This window comes from Mytilus trossulus, chromosome 6, assembly GCF_036588685.1.
Source record: "Mytilus trossulus isolate FHL-02 chromosome 6, PNRI_Mtr1.1.1.hap1, whole genome shotgun sequence".
NCBI lineage: Eukaryota > Metazoa > Mollusca > Bivalvia > Mytilida > Mytilidae > Mytilus > Mytilus trossulus.
The window spans coordinates 54,390,501-54,414,442 of NC_086378.1; the positions used below are offsets into that span (position 1 = coordinate 54,390,501).

A 23,942-nucleotide genomic window follows, 5' to 3' on the forward strand; every position below is an offset into this window, starting at 1 on the left:
AGTTCATTATATTTGGGTTATGAAAAAACGCAGAAATCAAATATAAAAACGAAATCAAATTTAAAAAAGATCATAGTATACATTTTTTTAGTAAGTATCGTTTTGTTATATTAGCTTGACATCGTTGAACTATAATTTGCATACTACTTGCCTGTTTATCGAAAATTGGCAGTGAATTCTGATACTTTTTGCGAACGATGAACTCATGGTATATTGTTAAAAGCATACAAACGAAAAAACAATTTAAAAATTAAGTTATCTAATTTTACTCTCAGAAAATAATAATTATAGTGTGTTGATGGATAACGAACAAAAACGAATTTAAATATTCTAGTGCACTCTCACACTCAGAGTATGTAAGTTTTTAGATTTTAATTTACGTATCTCGCAGTTCGCTCATTCAGTGTTATAATAGATTTGTTTTCGTAATATTGTATAATGTCTATGTTCTTCGCAGTTCGCTCAGTGTTATAATAGATTTGTTTTCGTAATATTGTATAATGTCTATGTTCTTATGTGTAGGAATGTATCAGTGTAAATTATATATATAGAGAAATCATTTTCAATAAAAAAAAACATTAAACAAAATTCAGAGAGATTGTGAGAATGTTATATTGAGAGTTGTACCTAAAATAGCGAAAATATATTAAAAAGTTATCAAAATTTAGACAATAATTGGCTTTTCTGGCATGATACAATGTTTGTGATCCGTGTTAATTTATTTCTCCCTATTTTAAAATCACCATTGTAGAATTAAGACTTAAGCTAGTTGTTTAGAAATTTCATTAAATGAAATGAATTAAATTAAAGCTGTTTAATAAATATACATATATATATATAAACAAGTCTAGTAAATTGAAAACTACGTTCAAACCTATGATTGCGTTGGATAAAAACCGCAATTTTTATACGTGTGCATGTAAAACAAATTTCGTTGCAGAAGGGTCTAAATACAGCACAAACAAAATTTTCCAAAAGACCAAAAAAGTGAAAAAGTAAATTTAGCAAAACGCATTTGACTAACAGGTCAAACAACTGATGTTCTTTAACCACCCTACTGACATTGGATATACCGTATTTACTTTTTAAATGTCGTATATTTAAGAAATTATTATATGTGTTATTGTATTTACTTTTGAGGTCATAAGCTAAAATGCCCTATGGTAAGACCTCGATCGGTCACACGGCAGCCCTTTTGTGTAACAATGTACTTGTTTTTGGTCAATTTGTTTCTTTCCTTAAAATATATGTCAATGATAAAAAAAACAATTGAATAGTATTACATTAGCCTTTCTATCTGACAATGTGGACACATTCAATTTCTGTTGTATAAAGTTCCCACGGTAAACAATAATTATATCTCGTGTACAAGTTCTGATTTAGAAATTCTACTTTTTTCGTTAGACAAACATGTTTGCAGAAAGACTACCCTTCGATCATTTTCATTGACGAAATAAGCTTAAACACATACTATTTGTCGTTTGTTTATGTTATTTATACGTGTTTCTCGTTTCATGTTTTTTTTATATAAATTAGGTCGTTGATTTTCCCGTTTAAATGGTTTTAACCTTAGGCTAGTAATTTTGGGGCCCTTTATAGCTTGTTGGTCGGTGTGAGGCAAGGCTCCGTGTTGAAGGCCGTACATTGACCTATAATGGTTTACTTTTTTTAATTGTTATTTGAATGCAGAGTTGTCTCATTGGCACTCACATCACATCTTCATATATCTATCTATAATAGAGAAAGTAGAGGGAATCGTATCAAGTTGATTTGGATAAAAAAAAAAAGAGTAGTGTCCGTATCCATAAAACAACTTAGGTTAAGAAATTCAATCGTTACGGTAGAACTTATTTATCGTTGGACAACATGTAGAAAAAACCGTCCTATCGGAACAAAACAAATCGTAACCTAGGTATTTGTATGCATACGGGCCATCCATGTAACCTAGGTATTTGTATGCATACGGGACCATCCATGTAACCTAGGTATTTGTATGCATACGGGCCATCCATGTAACATATCTCTTGTTACATTCTAAACTATTTGACTCAGGTGAACTTAGCAATCACTGACACGATAAATTAGAACGCCACAATTGTCTTATTGTTTCAAACTCAAAATGTCAGTTTTAAAATTGATTTGTGCTGCATAAAGAGGTTACATTTATCAATATCAAATATATGTATTGACACATATTTATGCAAATTGCATCTGTTTTATAGATAAATATAGAACTTTATGTGCGGTTTGTCTACATATTTGATTTACGATGTTTTCATGGCTTCATTAATATATACTGACATAGTTTGACAACATAATTTGTAACCGTCAATTCCTATGATCGAAAGTTGATCTGTTCATTATGCATGACCGTCATATCATCTGTTGTCACGTGATTAAAGTACTGTAATGGTCGACTTCGGATTAGAATAACTTTATCAAAAGTCCAAACTCCCTCAAGCATAGTTGACCTTAGCTGAAAATATTTATCATTTTAAGGTCACTTTCCATCATTTAGCTCCCAAGATATCTACATATTTCTACATACATGTATCAAGGCCAATATGCATAAGCTACTCAAATGAAGATAAAAAAAATTGTTCCGAACGGACGAATTTTTCTTCCTATCCAACGATAAGTTATTTAGTTTAAACAATATTTATAAATAAACAATTTCAAGACAAATATTACAATGTTACATAAAGTACAAAAATGGGATTTGGAAACAAGTTTGGAAAAACTTTTATAAATCCGTCTCCCTGTTATTTCTCGATTGTATTTTTTTTTAACCTTAGTGGTTTTATGCATACGGGTCCTTTTGGGCGTCATTGATGAAGGCAATATAAAGAAAAGCGATTCAGGTTTTAGCGTTATTTTCGATTTTAAAATTTAGTCGTGTTGAAAAAAGGAGTCTTTCATCTAGATATAACACTCTTATGGTGTACGCGTTTTATAATCCAATCTGATTTTGTTTGCATGCGTTAATTAAAGTCATAAGAAACGAGTGACCGGTGAAAAATAATGTTCTTCCAATTCTTAAACCAATGCATACAAACATCATAAACTTAGGCCGTGTTCACACCAAACGCTGTGTACAGTGAACATGTTTACATTTGGTTTAATGTAATGCACACTAAGGCCGTGTTCACATTGACCTAAATTCGGTGTTGTGTTAGTGTAACTCACACGTAAACTAAACACAATTGCGTTCCCATTGATAAAACTGAATGTTTACATGTAGTTTAAATCATGTTTTACCTACACACAGTCGATAGTCAATGTAGGCCTTGTGTAGGTTAAGTGTACACAAAACTAGGCAGTTAGGACATTAGTTTTATCGTGTATATATTTAAGGAGGAAAATTCTTTTGAGTAAAGTTGATATTTTGGATAATTATTAGTTAATTGTCTGAATTTTACAGATTTTTTTTGTTGAAAAAAAAAATTAACGTACTTTATTAACCCCTAATAAAGACTCAAAGCAGCATCATTGCCGAACCCATAAGGCAGCAACCAATTGATTTTCGGGGGGGGGGGGGGGGGGGGGGGGGTGGTGAGCTATGGATTTTGTTTTGGAAACAAAAAATGTTTCCAGTTTTTGGCCCTGAAAAAAAATTGCTAAAATTGATTTCGACTTGTCACTAAAATTTGTCCTGAGAAAAATCAATAGCACACGCCCCTCTCCCCCTCCACAAAAAATGAAGTAAATAGTTGCTGCCTAATTCATTTGAAAAGGTCTTCCCGAATCGACTTGACGTACACAGAAATATTCGCCACTGGTCTTTACTCAAAAAACGATTCACGCACAAATGCATGACCTAAAAAAGTGTGAGGTAAACGATACGTTTGTCTAGTATCTCAGATCCGTTAAATAACACGTAAAATAAATTAAAAAAAACGTTACCCTATCCCTTTACCAAATACTCCTTCAGGGTTGGAGAAGAAATACCATTTGAAACTAACAGAAAAGATAAAAATGTAGTGATCCCTAATATCTCAATCCTTTTTTTTCCGGCGGTAAGCACGCTGTTACAGCTAACGTTTTCTAATGCGTTATCGAGACATCTCTAGTAAATTAAAACTACTGCAAATGATAAAAATAGCTTTCATAAAGTAGCAACCACTTAAATTAAAAAAGGGGGAGGGTTATTTTTTTTTATCTGATTCAGATTTTTTTTCGCGCGTACGTTTTTATTCCTTTTTTTCGATGCTGGTGATCAAATACTTTTTTTTCAATATTTAACACTATAATGTATGGGGAAACTCTTGATTCAGAATATTTTTTTTATCATCTGTATGACCATTTTTTTTTTTTTTTATCAAATTGGGGATAGGAATATTTCCATTCCCATCCCCCATCCCCCTTTTGAAGTCAAATGGTTGTTCCCTTACCGCTAGAAAAATTTTCCAAAAATTTGAATTCAGTTCTACGTAATGAACATTTAAATGACATATAGTTTACAAGTGGGAACAAATCTTATGTACAGGTAGCTAAACAAGGTGTATAGATGTGAACAAATGTAATGTGAAACCAGTGTACACTACACTAAACTAATTGTAAACATGTTTACTCTACACGGCGTTTGGTGTGAACACGGCCTAATTTCACATTAAATTTGTTCACATCTATACACCTTGGTTAGATACCTGTACATAAGATTTGTTCACACTTGTAAAGTATATGTCATTTAAATGTTCATTACGTAGAACAGAATTCAAATTTTCCAACAACTTTTCTAGCAGTTAGGGAACGACCATTTGACTTTAAAAAAAGGGGGGTTGATTTTACTGCAATTTGATTTAAAAACATGGGGCCATACAGAAGATTAGAATGAACAAATGATCTGAACCCATACATTATAGTGCCAAATTTTGAATCGGTACCATAGAAAGAAAAAAAAAATATAAACTTTCGCCCGAGAAAAAAATCTGACTCAGATGTCTCGATTACGCATTGAAAACGTAGGCTGCATCAGTTTGCTTACTAGAATTGCGATGTTAAGGATCACTACATTTTTCTCTTTTCTGTTTGTTTCAAATGGTATTTTTTTCTCCAAGAAGTATTTGGGCAGCAACCATTTGATTTTCTGGAGGTGGGAGGGGGGAAGGGGGGGGGGGGGGGGGGGGGGGCTATGGATTTTTTTTCTGGACAATATTTTTTTTTGTCGACAATTCAAAACATTTTTTGTTCTTTCAATTTTAGCATAAAATATAGTGGCAGCTCAGGGTGAAACAAACAATTTTCTTTTTCATTTTTCAGGGTCAAAAACAAATTATATTTTTCTCCAAAAATTAGAAACAAACTTTTTTTCCAAAACAAATCCATAGCCCATAGTGTTATTAGTATCAATTTTATATAAAAATCGCTTCTTTTTTTAAATATACATGAGAAAATTAAAGTTCTGAATGCCTAGTTTAGTGTACACTTAACCTACACAAGGCCTACATCGACTATCGACTGCATGTAGACAAAACATGATTTACACTACATGTAAACATTGAGTTTTATCAATGAGAACGTGATTATGTTTAGTTTATGTGTGAGTTACACTAACACAACACCGAGTTTAGGTCAATGTGAACACGGCCTAAGTCATCTGTGCTCGAATTTATCATTTTTTTCGTGTAAATTTCGTATAATCGTCATTTTTTTTCAATCGGTCAGTGTTGTTGTGAAAATATGGCAGGTAATTAAAGTTCGTGTTTTGAAGCCGAAGTTTAACGATTGTCACCTGTTTGTCAACAATTGACGAAAAATAAACAAAAAAGCATGGAAATTGAGCACGTGTTTAACATGGAAATTCAGATAATAGTTTATTTTAAGGACATCCATGCGTATTGTGGTCACCGGATTTTTACGAGATGGGTCACACTGAGGTCACCTTGCATACGGAAAATATATCGGGGGAATTGCTTGCTGGAAGGAAGCAATTCAAATAAAGTAAACTTCTTCTAAATATGAATAATTAAAGAATTTTCGTCAGAAAAAAATATATGTACATAAGTTTTACAATAAAATCTATCCATTGAGTTATAAAAAACATATGCATTATTTTTTTTGGATTTGAGGTTTCTTATGACTTTAAATACACATCGTTTAGACAAAGGGTTTGTCATTGTATTACGTATGTCTTTGTTATTATAATTCGTTTCAAAAAATATTAAATAAATGATGCCACACAAAAGCTCGTTTGTCTTACAGCCTAGTTTATCATTAAGGAAAGTCAAAGTTCAGTTTCATATTTATATTCCTCCATAAATTGTGGAGCACCACTACCCTAGAGGGTATCGTTTTTAAAATCTAAATGTACACCTGCTTAACATGAAAATAAAAAAAATACCCACATCTTTCCAAAATGAGATATGTTATATGTAAAACTTGAGTTGCTTTTAAGAGTTATTATACCTAAAAGTTAAGAACGATACATTGTGTTACAAAGTTGTGCACGTCACATAAATAGGACATGGGCATTATTTATAGGTGCTAAACTTTAAGAAAACAAATTTTGTATATTTTGTGAAATTAATGTATTTCTAAATTATTTTTTTTTTTTTATCTGGTGCAGTTTTTAGTCATAGACAGCTGATACAAATTTTTAAACATAAAATCATGGTATGTGCAACCTTGAATGAATGATAACCATCTCTAAACACTATCTAAATTTTTTTTTATAAATATTACGAAAGCCATTGATGTACATTTAGAGTAAGTTAAAAGAAAGTCAGAACCAGAGAGAAACTACATGATAATTTATTGTCATCGGAAAACATAAATATAATTTACAAATCCATTACTTTTCTAAATATGGACTTTTATCAGACGAACATAATTTGTTATTTTCTAAATATAGTAACAATGAAAAATCATATGCTAAGTATAAACCACATAATGTGACATGTTTTATTTGTTTTATTTCAGTGATGACGATCTCCCCGGTGATTTTGACCCTTGTCTCCATCCTGATACACTCAACTTTACAGTCCCAAAATGAAGATGGTGAGTTGACAAAAGTAAAATCACAAAACAAGTTAGATCCGGGGAAAATTGAATACGGAAGTCTGTAATAAAATGTCAAAATCAAAAGCTCAATTACATCAAACGATTGAATAGATAACACCGGTCATATTCCTGACTTGGTACAGACATTTTCCTTTGTAGAAAATGGTGGATTACACTTGGTTTTATAGCTAGATAAACCTCTTACTTTTATGATAGTTGCATCACATGTTGCTTGTTTAATACATTTTTGTACAGTTTGGCCCTGAATTGCTTAATATCAAAACGTATTTCCATTATCCTATACTAGTTCTCAATAGACCGAGACAATATATGAAGAATACCCTTTAAATATATTTGTCAAACGCTACTTGCTAGTAAAATCCCAATTATGTTCGGGTAAACCTTTACCTAATATCTTAATTCCGCAACATTTTATGACAATAGTTTTCGCGCTTGTTTCCAAGTCAGGAGCCTGTACTCAAATGAATGCCGTTAGATGCAGGCTATCATATTTGTATTTCGTTCATTGTCACATTATTCAGGTCTTCGTTTCTGGTTTAAATTGTTAACATTTTTTCATGAGGATGCGATTTTTTTTAGTTTAAAGTGTTTAATCTGGTGTCGGTTTTGCTCAATGTTGACGTCCACGAGTCGTACGGGGAAATTTAGTTGTTCACACCTACGTTGGTTTTTAGTGTATATTTGTCTAATTGGCAATCATACCACATCTTAAAATATTAGAAGTTGGTAGAAATTGGCCTGCATACACAACCGAAGTGTTGCAAATAAAAAAATAAAAAAAAATAAAAACCCTACCATCTGCCTTACAAGGAAGCATACTATGGCTATGTTATTTTTTGTTGTAATTAGATTATAATGATGATACAAAGAATTAACTCTTCCATTTTTTCTAAATTGTTATGCTCACTATATACCTTCAATCAACCCCTATCTAAAAATAGAATCAAATCACTTTGTGCGCGTTAAAACGGAATTAGTGGCCGACATCTTTAATGTTCCTATTTATCAAGTGTCAGTCAAATTTGTTAACAATTTGCATCCTAGCATTATAATTAAGCTATATTGTATCAAGGTACATATAGTTCGATTTGTTTTGGCATCTGCTGAATATGCATGGCTAATTTGCATATCAGGAATTAAGCAACCAAGAATCAATCAATTCACAGTTAGAAGCCGACTCCAAAAAAGATTCAAACAGAACGTTATGAGGTAATCGTCACCAAGACAGATACCGCTATTAACCAAAAATATAACACCAAAGCCCAGCAGGCGAGTATGCTATAAACGAAAGCCTTGATCACATGGTCTGATACAAGTGTGGAGGTCAGCAGCTTATTCAGGTCCTACACGGACAAATATAATGCCTAGTTGTAAATCAATTGTCAGCACCTGACAGGCCAATAATCGAATGTCAACTTTGATAGTCACACAGAGAAAGTTAGGCTGACAATAATAAATGATAAACTGACTTCCCGGTTTTCATTATCGTGTTAATATTTTGTTACTACAACCGCATTTGTTATTTAAATCTTTTATAGACATGTATAATATTACTCACCAAAAGTCATTCAACTTTTAATTCAGTAAGACATAAATGTTCACACTTATACATTTTTATTATTATTTTTTAAGACCAAAGCTATTTTTAATCTTTTCTTTTTGTTTTACTGTTTCATCTGTCATTTGCTTGTTTAAAATGTGTGTTTTATTTGCTGGTTATGGTCAGTTAATGCTTCTTTTGGTTGTTTGTTTGTTTTATTTATTCTTTATTTACAAGATTGATCGTTTATATAAATATACAGCGTTAATTTCCATTGTTTAACGAGAGCGTACATTTTAAATGAATAAAATGAATGAAAACTACGGTTCCTAGTTTGTGCATTGTGATAAAAAGTTCGTATGTATAATTACTTTCATTTGTTACTTACTCTGTCTTGTATTGTTCTCGTCGTAGTATTGCAAATATTCAATTTCATGACTGCATCAAGTGTTTCTATCAGTTTACCATAGTGATATCACATGGTAAGGTTAGAAATTAATGGTAAACCCTAGTTTTAAGATCCGATTTTCGATTAACAGTGGTAAGGTAATCGTTGCAAAAAATCCTAATCAAACTTTTGTGAAAGACGTTTTAACTTTGAATTGTTGCGAGAGTTTATGTTCTATGTTGAAGGCACTTGCATATAGTGACCTGAAATACAAGTACTGTTCTATTGAGTTTAGATACATGTCTTCTGTTTCTGTCCCTGACCTATGTTTGCTGTATTCGGCACGTGTAGTGCATCATGCCATGAGACATTGATACGTTATGAAATTTCGTGCAGGACTGCTTTGTGGTTTTTTTTTTTGGCATGGAACTCCTGACCAGACTATGACTTTTTGACTCTTGACCTATGCAGTGTGGGTGTATCATCATGACACAGTGTGTTCCTTTGTATATTTACCTGACCTAGAAGTATAATTCTAAATTGACCTTACTTCTGAATATGTAGCATGAAGATGTGTTGTCATAAGATGGCGAGTCTTGTGGCACGAGAAACTTTATATGATCTTGACCTTTGCCCTCATTGTACAACTTGTATATTCTGTTTGAAGTATATGGAGAATCGTCTGATTGCACTCATATCTAATATTTTTATATCTATTTAGATATATTTGTATATTTTTAATTGTAAGATCCGTTTTATGTATTGGAGTTTGAACTAGTACACATTTTGTTAAGGGGCCATCTGAAGTCCGCCGCCGGGCGAGGGATTTTCTCACTTTATTAAAAACCCATTGGTGACCTTTGACTGCTTTTTGCTTTTTTGTCATATTACTGTCTCTTAAACACATTTCACATTTCCATTCTCAATTTTTGATATGAAGAATGTTTTGATCAAATGAAAACTAAATCTTTTTATTGCTGTGAAAATTAGAAAGAATATTTACTGCTCTAGTAGCACCATGTACTGCAAGTTGTGATAGATTGATAATTCAAAATGGTTCAATCATTTTACCTTGGATTTCATTTGATGGACATGTTGATATGGATAGTCTGTTTAAGCATCTTAAAAATCACATGAAGGTATTCGCATATCAATAAACTGAACTCAGTGCGAAGAACCTTTAAAGTACACTTAGGTAAAGAGCGCACTACGTTTGCGCGCATTTGGGGATTAACATATTTTACGTTTGCGCACAGCTTTTGATTACATTTGCGCGCATTCATTTTACAGGTAAACTCAGGTAAAAATATAAATAAGAATTAAATTTAATCATAATTTACTATAATTTCGTTTATCTTTAAATAAACATGACTATCAATTATTAATTTTGAAAAATCATTAATATACGTATTGATAGAACACTGAAGTATGGGGATATATCTTGTAGATGCACTGTTAAGGATTGCAAAGGCAGAATAAAATTTGATGAACATTCAACAGTCATTCTTAATGCCAGATCCGTTGCTCGAAATCCCACTTCCATCTCCCCGTTGATAAGCAGGGGACTTAGACTAACAGAAGGGGTTCTTATATATACTTAAAAATTGAACGAATTAATAAATAGATAAGTGTTATTGTCTGTATTTTACCTGAGTTTACCTGAGTTTACCTGTACAAAAAATGCGCGCAAATGTAATCAAAAGCTGCGCGCAATCGTAATGATTTGTGCGCGCAAATGTAATGGTAATGCGCGCAAACGTAATGCACCGAGACAAAGAGCTCAAGCTAGTGAAACACTTTTTTTATGCTGGTCACTGTCTGTTATCAAACTGCACCGCAATCCTAAAAAAAATATGCAAGTTAATTCTAATAGAAGTAGAAGCCAAAGGAAGTAAATAAACCGTTTACTGAAATAAATGTACAATATGTCTATGGGACACAGATGCCCCTGCTTGTGAAAAAAAGGGACAAGTAAACTCCACATATAGAACATCTGTATAACTTGTATTTCTTTTAATATGCAATGCCAACCTAATTTTTGTTTGTGTTCTTTTTTCAATTGTTCATGAACATTAATAATGTGTTAACTGTTGATATTTATAGCCTTTTTTCTTCTTTGCTGTGAATACAATTACTCTAATATATTGTAATCAATTTAACTATTGTAAGTTTATTGTCTTAATTTTGTATGCCATAACCATTTAAGGTAAATGTGTTTGTGCGAATAAAATATTGTCTATTGTATTGTCTATAGAAACAGGATTCACGTAATTTTGACTGTTAAGTGACCATACGCATTGTGTATAAGTTTCAAAACATTTGGTTGAGGCAAACTAAAGTTAAAGAACAGAAACAACAGATTAAGCATGATCTTTCCTATCTTTAGTCTACGTGTTGATATCTGTATCATTAGTACTAGTATCAACTTCTTATATCTAATAACTCTTGAACAGTAACACCACCCAATATCGAACTTGATAGAGCTGTGTTATGGGGTAATACGCATTACGTATAAGGTTTATAAAATTTGATTGAGTCAAACTTATTTAAAAGAACGAAAACGCAAATTCAGCATTTTCTATGTTTTTAAAGGAACATGATAACTCTTGAACGGTAAAAGTGACGCTACCAAATTTCAAATTATTTTTTTTGTATGTGGAAATAACCATTGTCCCAGGTTAGGGAGATGGTGAAGACCCCGCTAACATGTTCAACCCCGCCCTATTTAGTATGCATGTGCCATCGTTTGAATTTCGTTTTATCGTGTTTTTTTCTATGTTGTGATGTTATAATAATGTTTCATCCGGCTGCAAATGTTTGCACCTGTCCTAAGTCAGGAATCTGATGTACTGTAGTTATCGTTTGTTTGTGAAATTTATACGTTTTTCTCGTTTCTCGTTTTTTTATTTAGATTAGACCGTTGGTTTTCTCCATTGAATTGTTTTACACTAGTAGTTTTTGGGCCCTTTATAGTTTGTGGTTCGGTGAGAGCCAAGGCTCCGTATGAAGGCCGTACATTGACCTATAATGGTTTACTTTTATAAATTGTTATTTGGATATAGAGATTTGTCTCATTGGCACTCATACAACATCTTCTATACCTATTTGCTCATTGTTGAAAGGGCTTATTCTCATTTCGCCTTAGCTGTCAAAATTTATATATAAAATTAATCCCAGTTTGCCTTAGCACAAATTTCCAGGTACACAAGAATTAACTAAGGCGAAATGAGAGCTTCTGTAAACTATGAAATTAAGTTATGTTTTGTTTGTATTGCAATTAGTTGATATTTGTTATTTTGATGTCAAATTCTACCAATAAATACTTTTTAAAGGAATGATATATTTTTTTTTCATGTTTGGTGTCCCACTTTTTATAGTTGCTCTTTTTTTTTCTTCCTGAGAGTGTTTTTCTTTTACTAAATGTGTTATATTTTGTAAATAAAGAAATAAAGTCTTATTAGAGATGACAAATTAGATATGAACATTTCATATTTTAATGAATAAATAAAGACAAATATCATACTAGTACAAGGCACTGATATACATAATTGAAAATTATCACAAACTCAAAAGAAAATTTAAGAACATTGGTTCTGAAGAAAATCGTCAAATTATGAAATCTTTGGGGAAACAATACAAAAAAACTTTAGATAAAGCAATTATTGCTCATAGAAAGAAAATGACAAACAAAATAAACACATTGAGATCCATTAACTCAAAAGAGTATTGGAAATTACTTAACAGTAGAAAAAAGAGAGACCAACCTGTCATCCCTATCAACAAATTATTCGATTTTTTAAAAAATCTGAACGCCGCCCCAGAAATTGAATAAAATAAAAATATTCCAACTCTAAACCCGACTGATGTCAATAGGCTTAATGAAGATCTAAACAGAAGAATTTCTAAAGACGAAATTCTTAAGGGCATCAAAAACCTGAAAAAATAAAGCATTTGGGGATGATCGTATAATAAATGAATATATCAAGTCTACAGCTAGTTTATTCATTGAATTTTACGAAAAATTATTTAACGTTTTATTTCGCACTGGTATTATACCTGACAGTTGGCTAGTTAGTTACATAAAGCCTGTTTATACAAAAAAGTACATTGTAGCAAGTTGGACCCCAAAAATTTAGACCAATTACCATTTTGAATTGTATGGGGAAACTTTTTACCGCAATTTTATGCGAAAGACTACATCTTTCCTCTAAAGAATTCATGATTTTAAACGAAAACCAAATTGAATGTGGTTTTAGAAAGGGTTATTCGACAACCGATAATTTATTTGTGATATCTAATTAGCACAGTTTTGGAGATTTTTTAATATTTTTTTTTGATATTTTTTTTATTAAAGTTTCTGTTATGTAATTAAACAAGTCTGTGGAAAAATATGTTTTTTTTTTCCTTTCTATTAAAAAAATAATTAAAGATAACAAATCCCTAGTTACATGTTGTTCAAATTGCTATAAAAACACCAAGGTTTAATTTGTTTATTTAATATTTTTATCTAAATTCACATTTCGCCTTAGTTCAATTCCCATCTGGCCTTAGTGTATTTTGTACCTTTTTTACCTGGAATTCGCAGCTAAGGCGAAATGGGAACACACCGTTGAAAGCCGTATGGTGACATATAGTTGTTAATTTCTGTGTTACCTGGTCTCTTGTGGAGAGTTCTTCTTTGGCGCTCATGCCACATGAGGTGAAGGGTGGGGATCTTGCTAGCATGTTTAATCCGCCGCATTCTGTTTGTATGTACCTGTCCCAAGTCAGAAGACTCTAATTCATGAATTGTCGTTTGTTTATGTGTTACATATTTGTTTTTGTTCATTTTTTGTACATAATTTGTCCGTTTCTTTTCTCGGTGCTTTTTATAACTGACTATGCGGTACGGACTTTGCTCATTGTCGAAGGCCGTAGGGTGACTTATAGCTTTTAATTTCTGTATCATTTAGTATTTTGTGGAGTGTTCTTATTGGCACTCATGACACATCTTCTTTTTATTTTGTGTATAAGTTTTGTAGTATTTGGTTGAGGCCACTAAAGTTAAAACTACGGAACCCTTTTATTTTGGACGTTCGGGACGAACGGACTAGAGTAACTCCGCAGTTTATGTTCCTTTTCTTTGGTACCAACACAGAAGTTCTGACTAGTGTGCTGGTGCTAGGCATTCCACCAGCACTGTCATTAACACACATACACACAATTTTATTATAAAAATATGCAATCTTCATTTTGATTTGATTCTTTTTGGCCTATAATGATTATATGCATGCCTTAATTTCACAAGTAGTATAAAATTTGACAAATTTATTGTGCATATACATTTTTGTTATATTTTATAACTTATTTTTCAATTAAACTTAAATTGATCATCACTTTCTTTTTATATGTCTTTTAAGATTCCGTTTTGAACAAAACGATTTGTTACATATTATATACTTCAAACGTATTTCTATCAAATCTGATATTATTACAAAGCAACTATTAAATAAAATGCATTCGAACTTTAAATGTGCATTTAAATATATATGCAAGTCGTCAACTGGTGAAGTGGTTAGATGCATATATCGTTGGCCAATTGAACGACAGGTCTCCAAATTTTGTTGTTGTAAAACGTCTAGAAATATTAAAGGAAATAAATAAAAACAGAACGACTGAATTAAATAAAATAATGTTCGATATAATGAACCATTTCGATTTATTTTTAAAATCTAAACGATGCTTTATTTTTATCTAGTTTCTTAATCATGAGAATGAGAAAATAAATACCTTACAGCTTCTTTAACCGTCGATCCTGAAATGTTTAATGTTATAAAACAATTTTAGCGTCTTTGACCTACTTTGCCTTTTTATTCGGATACTTGTTGTTATCTTCTTCAAGTTCAACGGGAACATTAGAATAATCTAGAAAAGAACCCAGATGGAACCATGAATTCGGGTTGCTATAACCAAACAACCCGGATGTTGAACCAGTTACCATGGTTTCGAACCAAAGAACCATGGTTCAGAACCAAACAACTCAGATGGAACCAGGGTTTAGAACCAGAGTGCCCGGATAGAACCTTATTGCATTCGGAATTCTCATGACTTTTTATTCCTTCAACGTATTTTCCAAATCATTTATTTATTTAGTATATTTATATATAATTATCGCGTCTTATTGTGCATTTTGCTGATGTCAGGGTGGAAGAAAATTCCTTAAACTATCAAATATCTGTTTTTTTATGGCTAGTTTAAAGAGAAATCTGACGTTTTACTTACAAATGCACATACTTGATCAGCCATGGCAAGTGCCATGTTCTTTATATGCGTTTCTTTACTTTGTAGTTTTATCGTTGTTTTTATTGGCTTGAAATTTGTTTAAATGTTTAAGAGGTATGTAAGTTTGGTTGGGTTTTTTCGGTTGCTGTTTGACATTGATTTACTTTATTAAATTCATTTACGACTCGAATTTGCTTCAAAGTTGTTTGCAAGTTCAAATCAATTTGTTTCATTTAACAAAAAACCAAAAGATTACTTGTCTAATTTTATTGACGAGTTAAGACGTTTGAGTCAGGCGAATCAGGCTCCTGGATGGCTCTAGATTTTTTGGTAATGGTGCTCATGATTTTAAATGTCCCTTGGTGTACCTATTTTTATTTATCAAGAAGTTTTATATGTTTATACACAATACCAGTTTACATACAGCTTTATTAATAGCCAGTATAGAAAACAACATGAAACATATAAGCTCGTTCGTGATAATTTGAAAACATTGCAACATATACACCATGTATTTGTCATATACAATGTTTATTCCAAATATTTCAATAGGTTAATGTGGGATAATTTTTTTGTTCAATTTTAATTCTAATCATCTAGTAAGTACCAATAGAAGCAACAGTTCGAGATGTTGAGTTGTTAATTGTTCATATCTTTGTTGTACAGAGTACCCACCAAAATATGTAAACATACAATATCACATAGAAATCTTTTAATAGTTTATGATCTGGCAACATAAAACATGAAACCTTCATTCATCAGGTTGTTGACACAAATTACAGCATTTTCGTATAGGATATTAAACAACAAAGCAAAAAAATGTTGATTTGCAACATAATGAAATGACAATAACTAAAGCAGTGTTTCTTTAAACTCAATGTGGTCATCCCGGATATCTTTTAAAAGATGCTCTTATGTTTACAGTCCCACTGACCTTAAACCAGTAGAATTTGTTGTTCCAGTAATGTTCCAACTGTACTGCTATAAGCTCATAATTTAATGACTAACAAAAACATGTTGCCGCGTTTTGATTTCTTTCTTTTGTATTATAGATTATCATACCCATCCATGTAACAGAGAATGTTTAGACGATTCCGAACCAAAAGAATGTAAATATGATTTTACCATAGAGTATTACTACACCCTCACTCAGGCTTGTTATGATTGTCCATATAATATCACTGATTGTTTACGTCCACATTGTGTGTCTGCAGATGGTGTGTCACGTGCAATTATGACCGTAAACAGGAAGTTGCCTGGACCATCCATACATGTAAGTCGAATAATTATTTGGTGTTCAAACAAGTTGGCACAACATGTGTTTGTCGAAAAAGTGTTAATTACATTTTTTGTATATATTAGAGCTAAATGTGTTTACAGGACACCAAATTTTAAAACAACCAGAGTGAAAACAAAGGAATCAAGTACACTACCTCAATACTAAACCAACGTTACAATTTGTATCGGAATACATTTAATCTATTCTAAAAGAGGGGGGCAATACCTTTTTATGTTAACCTGTTTTGGCCTTTTTCAAGGTTATCTGAGATAAATTAAAGCTGTTAACTGTTGTTAACCAACTTTGTTAACTGTTATCAGCATTTTTGCATATTTGTTAACTGTTTTTGCCAAATTCGAGGTGTTGTAAACATGTTAACGGACCCCCTATTGCCCCTCCTCCTAAAGCAGTTGCTATTGACGTGTAAATGTGTACCCTCATCAGAGAAATCAGCATTATAATTAATTACGCCAACATGTATTAAAATCATCATCAGCACCCTAGTCAAAACAAATGAAAGACCGAACAAATACCAATACATTTAAAGACCATTTCAGTGTAAACTCAACATACCAACACGTTCCTTAAAAAGGCTACAAGGAAATGTTTATCCTCACTGAACCAGTTCCATGTATTTTACTTAAATGAGGAAGACTTAAGTACAAGTATGTAACCTGACTTCAGGTTTCTTATTTCTTTTAAAGGTGTGTAAAGGGGACACAGTAGTAGTAAATGTGAAGAATATGTTAGAAGGAGGCGAAGGTGTGTCACTCCATTGGCATGGTGTTCTTCAAGAAGGTACCCCACATATGGATGGCGTCACTATGATAACACAATGCCCTATTCATACTCATACCACATTTCAATATAGGTAATTATAGAAATATGCTGCTCTTATGCTCAACAACTATTTCAAAATGATTATTTTTTTTTCAATCTTGTAAATTCCACAAAGAAATTAGCATCCGAATCTATTACATATTGTTTTATGATATTGTCAGAAAATCAAACGTTCGAACCATAATGACAAAATGGCAACCTCTTCAACCACAAGATGTATTTATGATCATGTTAAATTATTTTTTTGTCATATTTTAGATAGGAACAACTACTTATGTGGATGTAAGATAATAACAATCTGTTTTCATTATGAGCAAGAGTACAACTGTCAAAGTACAACCGCACTATACATATAGTTACCTACAGCGTTGACATATATTTGATACTTATGAAATTGTATGGGTAAATCGTCTTTGTTTGAACATTGTAACTTATTTAAAACTTTAAATAAAATAATACAGTTTAACAACTTTCAAGATCAATATAACTCATACTTGTGCTTCATATAAATTGCAATAAAGATTTGAACCAAGGTATTCTGTAGATCACATGTTCAATTATTTAAAAAAATAAATTAGCAAAACAATATACAAATTTCTGAATTCAGATTTAAAGCAAACGATCCCGGAACACATTTCTGGCATGCCCATTCCGGACAGCAGAGAACAGACGGTATGTTTGGATCTTTTGTCATCAGACGACCAAGGTCACATGATGCAAGCTCAATGTTCTACGATGAAGATCTCCCTGAACACACTATTATGTTAAACGATTGGTTGGATCAGATGGGAGCAGAAGCTTTTGCTGCGGGACATCATGCTATGAAAGACCATTTTCCTAGTTCAATTCTCATTAATGGTAAATTATACTTTAAACTTATTACTCCATTAATGTGATATAACCGGATGTGACGTAACTACACATCGTTGGCTCATATTTACTAAAGGTTCAAAAAAGGGTGTAACAAATAAAATGATCTTACTTAAAATAACCTTGTACAGAAAACCACGAGCTTGGATTGAAGTTTATCTTTTTTTCATTAATAAACAGAAAAAGAAACCGTCAAAAATAAGAAAAAAATATCAAGATGCGTGTCTTGGTGAGCTTTCTACAGGTTCTAATAAATATGTTGCACACTAGATATTTCTATAATAAATGACGGCATACTACACTAAATAAATGATAATACAATATTTTGATGTTTTACACAGGACGAGGAACAGTCAAAGAATTTAATGAAATCACAGACCACAGTTCTCACGGTTCCCACCATAAAGATACAACTTTACCAGAAGATATGATTATGGACACTTTGACAACTACTCGTACAATGGAAATGACGCACGCTGATCATATGTTTGACCACATGATGCACAAAAGAAGTTCAGAACATGCAGAAATGCAATCAGTTCATAATATGCATAATATGGATACTGGCGCTCACAGTATGTCTGATCTAGATGCACGTCATACGCCGCATGCACTTTTCAAAGTTAAACAAGGAAAGAGATATCGATTCCGAATAATTAGTAATGGCATCGCCAACTGTCCCATACAGTTCTCTATCGATCATCATAGTTTAACTATAATATCAACAGACGGATCACCATTCAATCCCATCTTAGTTGAATCATTCACTATTTTTGCAGGCGAAAGATACGATTTTGTTCTGACTGCTAATCAGCATAAGCGAAACTACTGGATTAGAGCACGAGGATTAGCCGAGTGTGGACCTGAATACAAATCTGTAAGTCAGACGGCTTTCCTTTCATACGAAGATGCTGCTATTGTGTTACCCCCAGAATCTCCTGATTATCAAAGTGGAAATAGACAAGGACTGGTATGTAATCAAGCAAATATGAGTTTTCAATAAATCACCTAAAAACATTACAGGGAATTTGCATACTTGTACTGTATATCACTTCACTATAATAATTTTATATTTAAGTACTTTGTTACTGCAAAAATACAACAGATCAAAACATACTACTGATTTTCTGATTTTTTTGAAAGAAATAAATAGCTATGGAAAACGAAAAACTATAGAACGACTGGTTAATTAAAGTTGAATTCAATATGAATATCAGAGGGTTTTTTTTATCAAAAGTTTCAATGAAAGTTATTTTTATAAATATAACTATACGAGCAAAGCAAGTCCTGGTTACCTCAAGCTTCTAAAAGTTAATTATATCTACTTCTAACTTGATTTGTTTTAAGCATGACATATATTAAACAGAGATTGTGGCCTAGTGGTATTAGGAAACGATATCGAAAAAACATATGTGTTTCTAAAAAAAATTTGAAAACTTATGTTTTATACCATAAAATTAAACGTCTAAATTTAAAAACATTTTGAAAAAAAAAGGTTGCTAAATAGAACAATCAAAACTGTTTTCAATTGGATGAACTGATATTGAATTTCATAAAACACAACCGCCAAGTAACGTCTATTATTTGTTCTTGTAGATGCTTAATCCTTTAAATATCGGGCCATCAAGAGGATTTATCACTGTAGATCAACTGGATTCTTTAGTTCCAGATGATGACGTGTTAAAACCAGTACCAGATAAGAAATTTTACATAGCAATGGATTTTAATATGGTAGAAAACCCATATTTTCAGAACAGCAAATACTATTCACTAAATACTATGATGAACCGACATGGACATGGGAAACACAGCATGCATATGTTGTCACCACAACTTAATCATATATCGTTTATGGTGCCTCCATCACCCCCACTTTCTCAACATTCGAAGACTATTGATGTAAGTTTCGAAAAACTCTTTTATTCAACTTACTATCGATGTTTTGTATATTTGTTAAGTTTAAGGTTGGCAGATAACATTGTTGACAGTAATCTGCACACATATTGCTGAACCTTATACTCAGCTTCTTTTGTTAAAATATTAAGCTTCTCAATGAGGGATTTTTTTATTTATTTTGTGAAAGGGTCAAAGTAAATATTTTGTCAAAATTTTATTAAAGTTTAACAAGCAAAATTAAGTTTAGTCAATGTGTTTGTTAGCACCTTAAAGTTTAGTTCTAGATACCTTTTAAACTCATTTTTTTTCACTTTTCGTATTTGAAGGAGCTCCACGTTTCTTCATAAGTAAAAACAAAGACCTTTAATACGAGAACAGTCATATAATTGATAGTTTAAAGAAATTGCATTTGATGGATACGTTTTATCATATGTAGCTTTCAAAGAGTTACATAAATGAAATAGCCTATATTTGTGATGAAAACAAGTGCTTTGTAGCTTATATTAATAAAAACTGATTCAGACTGAGTGTTAATTTATTTCTTGATTGAAATCTACCTTTTATATCGTTAGTATCTATAACCGTTTTATAAATATATTGATCTCATTGGTATATTAAGTAACACTCAATTATATGGTCATATTATAAATTTCTGTTTATAAAACTTTGAATTTTTTGAAAAACTAAGGATTTTCTTACCCCAGGAGTAGATTACCTTATCCGTATTTGGCACAACTTTTTGTAATTTTGGGTCCTCAATGCTCTTCAACTTTGTATTTGTTTGGCTTTTTAACTTTTTTGGATCTGAGCGTCACTGATGAGTCTTATGTAGACGAAACGCGCATCTGGCGTATAAAATTATAATCCTGGTAATTTTGATAACTATACTAAAGTTACTAGAATTCACAATATGTTTTTTAGATTTATTTTCATACGACATCTGATAATTAACATATATTTACAGGACTTTTTTTGCAATGAAGAAACTATGAGTGATAAGGATTGCACCACAGAATTCTGTCAATGTACTCATCGTATCAAAGTACAGCTTGGAGAAGTTATTGAACTTGTATTAGTGGATGAAGGGAAATCACAGAATAATAACCATCCAATGCATTTGCATGGCCATAGTTTCAGAGTAGTAGCGATGGAAAAGGTAAGAGTATCTAATAATCCTATTTGAATGTAACAGGATACACAGGAATGGTTTCTTCTTTTTATATGTCAAGACAGTCCCCATTCGCCCTACTTTAAAATACTTACATAAATCTTGAACATTGAAAGGTCAATGATGTAGAGTTTTCATTAAAGTAAATTCACACTCAGCGAAACTATCGCATGTCGAGACAACAACAGTTTACCTATGTTCATTTAAAGATAAAGAATACATGTTAAGTTACAAACAAAATCGAGAGAATCAATTAAACCCCACCAGGAAAACGATCGGGCAAGGTCATTTAGGTAAGCGTTACTTGTTATACCACACATCAATACGGAATAAGACGCACTAGGTAGACTTACAGGTCAGACGAATATTCTTTCAACAATACCAGGACCCAAGATTCGTATTATTATTATTTAGGAAGGCATTATAAGAAATGAGAATGAACTTGAGAAGAATGCAGCTGAGCATAAGATTTCTTGTAAATAGCTTCAACATATTTCAACAGATCATCTTCTGTTTGTAATTTATGTATTGATATAGATTATTTCTAGAGAACATGATACTTTAGTATCCTTCGATTTACATATCTTTTATTTCTATAAAATTATTCTGCTAGTTTTTTTTGTTTAAACTGAGAATCTCTTTAATTTTTTTTTTGCCTGAGCTGTATTCGACAAATTTTTTGAAGTTAAGGTCATCAGTGCTTTTTAACTTCGTATCTTTATGTGGCCTATTTTTCTTTTTTTATTTGAGGGACAATGTTGGAACTTTTGTAGATGAAATTCGTATCTAGCTTAAGCCTTGTATCTATAATGCGTTTATGGCTAACTATCTATCTTATTGCTATTACAATGCATGTTAATTGTCATAAATGATTAACCCATTGGACTCATTGATTATTTTACGTTAAAAAAACTTTATTTTTAATGAAATATGGCTATGTTGTACATGTTGGTATCCCTTTACTATAACCTCAAATGTTATAGGGCAATCAAGACAAAGCTTGTACAAAAAAAAAAAGAAAATAGACACTTGGTTTGGTACAAGACATATCCTTAACCATAAAACAAAATCTCTAGTCATTTACTGTGTAATAAATTACAGAAGTATGTCTGTAATGATCGCGTAACAATGATTTGCATCAAATAAAGAATAATATCACATCGTTATTAGATATACAAATCAGCTTACACGACAAAAAGTCAAAACTACAAAACTTTAATTGCATATCTTTACAGTAAATTTGTTTTTCATAATAGATAACTCTATATGATTATATTTAAGATTTATCACATACGATATTATAATATGACCTTCCAATATTAGAATTTGAAATAAAAACTTGAAGAAATTTCTTATTTAAGCATAGTCTGATATTGCGTTTTTTTCACGACAAAATCACAACATTCTTTGGTATATATGTTAAGAGAATATATCAAGAAACTGATATAGGTTTCATTATGCCTTTATTTAATATGAAAACTATCTAATATTTACTAGTTGCTTCTTTGAAAATAATTTAATGATCAAGGGGACACAATCCAAAATACTGTTTGTAACACTGTGAACTAATTACTTATATTTTGAAGAGAAATCAAACTTTTAAAAATCTACTATTTCAAGAGTCCAAAATAGTTTACTTTTCTATTCAACACAAATTAAGATAGTTTGTGGGTAATAAAACAATTCTGTGTATTTTCCTTAAGACTTTAACTATATTATATATATTGAGAGTCTGTTTATTTAGTATAATATACTTAACTCGTACCTTCCAAAATTACCATAATGTTTTGACTGTTTCATGGAGTCTTATTGTGCTGTGATGCCCATAAATAAAATTGACACTTTTTACATGAATCTAAATGAACCGGTTTATACATCTAAGTAAACTCCGAAACCATGTTTTTTTAAATAATGTATTCATTCATTACGGGTAGTTTTAGAAAGTAGGATATACATCATGACAGTACAGATGCATTAACTACTGACCTGATGATCGATATCATCGCAGACCCTAAAGTTTCATTTAACTTGCTTCCTAAACACTTGATATCGAGACAACCCATTGACAGATAATCTTAAACCTAATTCGTGGTAAATTCTAAATTGAAATCGCATTTCTACCACATTTGACATAAATAATGTTCATTTATTACTTGTTTGGCTTTATAACGATTTTGATCTGAGAGCGTCACTGATGTCTTCTGTGGACAAAACGCCCGGCTTGCGTATTAGATTATAATCCTGGTACCTTTGATAACTATAACTAAAATACAACAAATAATATCATGGGTGTGATTTTACTTAACTGAAATATCATGTTTTGTAGTAGGTAATGAAGGAAGTAGTTGCAGTTTGGTATTTAAAACAGCAGCATGGTATTTAAAAAGGTGCCATAAAGTAATTCATTAAAAGCAAAATTAATTTATTTCGAGTGTTGCAAGCTAGCAAGGTATATTGTTCAAAATGTAGTTAATGTTTCTTCGATAATGCATGGAGCCTTCTGTAAAAAACATTCGATGCCTTCAAAATGATAAAAAAAGGGAATGTGATCGATTTTAAAAATTCTCAGGAAGTCTTATTCACTGCTTCAGTTAACTTTTTTCAAACAGCTGTTCGGAAGAGTGTCGTTTACATAGAAGACGTGTTTAAGCAAGCCAACCGATGCATATACATTTTCTGA

General features: G+C 31.7%; 1 protein-coding gene across 6 annotated transcripts in view; it reads left to right on the forward strand.

Annotated features, from left to right (window-relative positions):
* The window catches only part of LOC134721540 (uncharacterized), a 56,937-nt gene that overhangs the window by 27,504 nt on the left and 5,491 nt on the right, over nucleotides 1-23,942 (forward strand). For all 6 annotated transcript variants that reach the window (XM_063584620.1, XM_063584624.1, XM_063584621.1 and 3 more), the window contains 7 exons: nucleotides 6,919-6,996; nucleotides 16,262-16,482; nucleotides 17,193-17,359; nucleotides 17,936-18,186; nucleotides 18,540-19,168; nucleotides 19,795-20,097; nucleotides 21,059-21,250. In XM_063584620.1, the coding sequence (XP_063440690.1) occupies nucleotides 6,921-6,996; nucleotides 16,262-16,482; nucleotides 17,193-17,359; nucleotides 17,936-18,186; nucleotides 18,540-19,168; nucleotides 19,795-20,097; nucleotides 21,059-21,250 (1,839 nt within the window). In that variant the 5' untranslated portion in view covers nucleotides 6,919-6,920. The remainder of the gene's footprint in view (nucleotides 1-6,918; nucleotides 6,997-16,261; nucleotides 16,483-17,192; nucleotides 17,360-17,935; nucleotides 18,187-18,539; nucleotides 19,169-19,794; nucleotides 20,098-21,058; nucleotides 21,251-23,942) is intronic.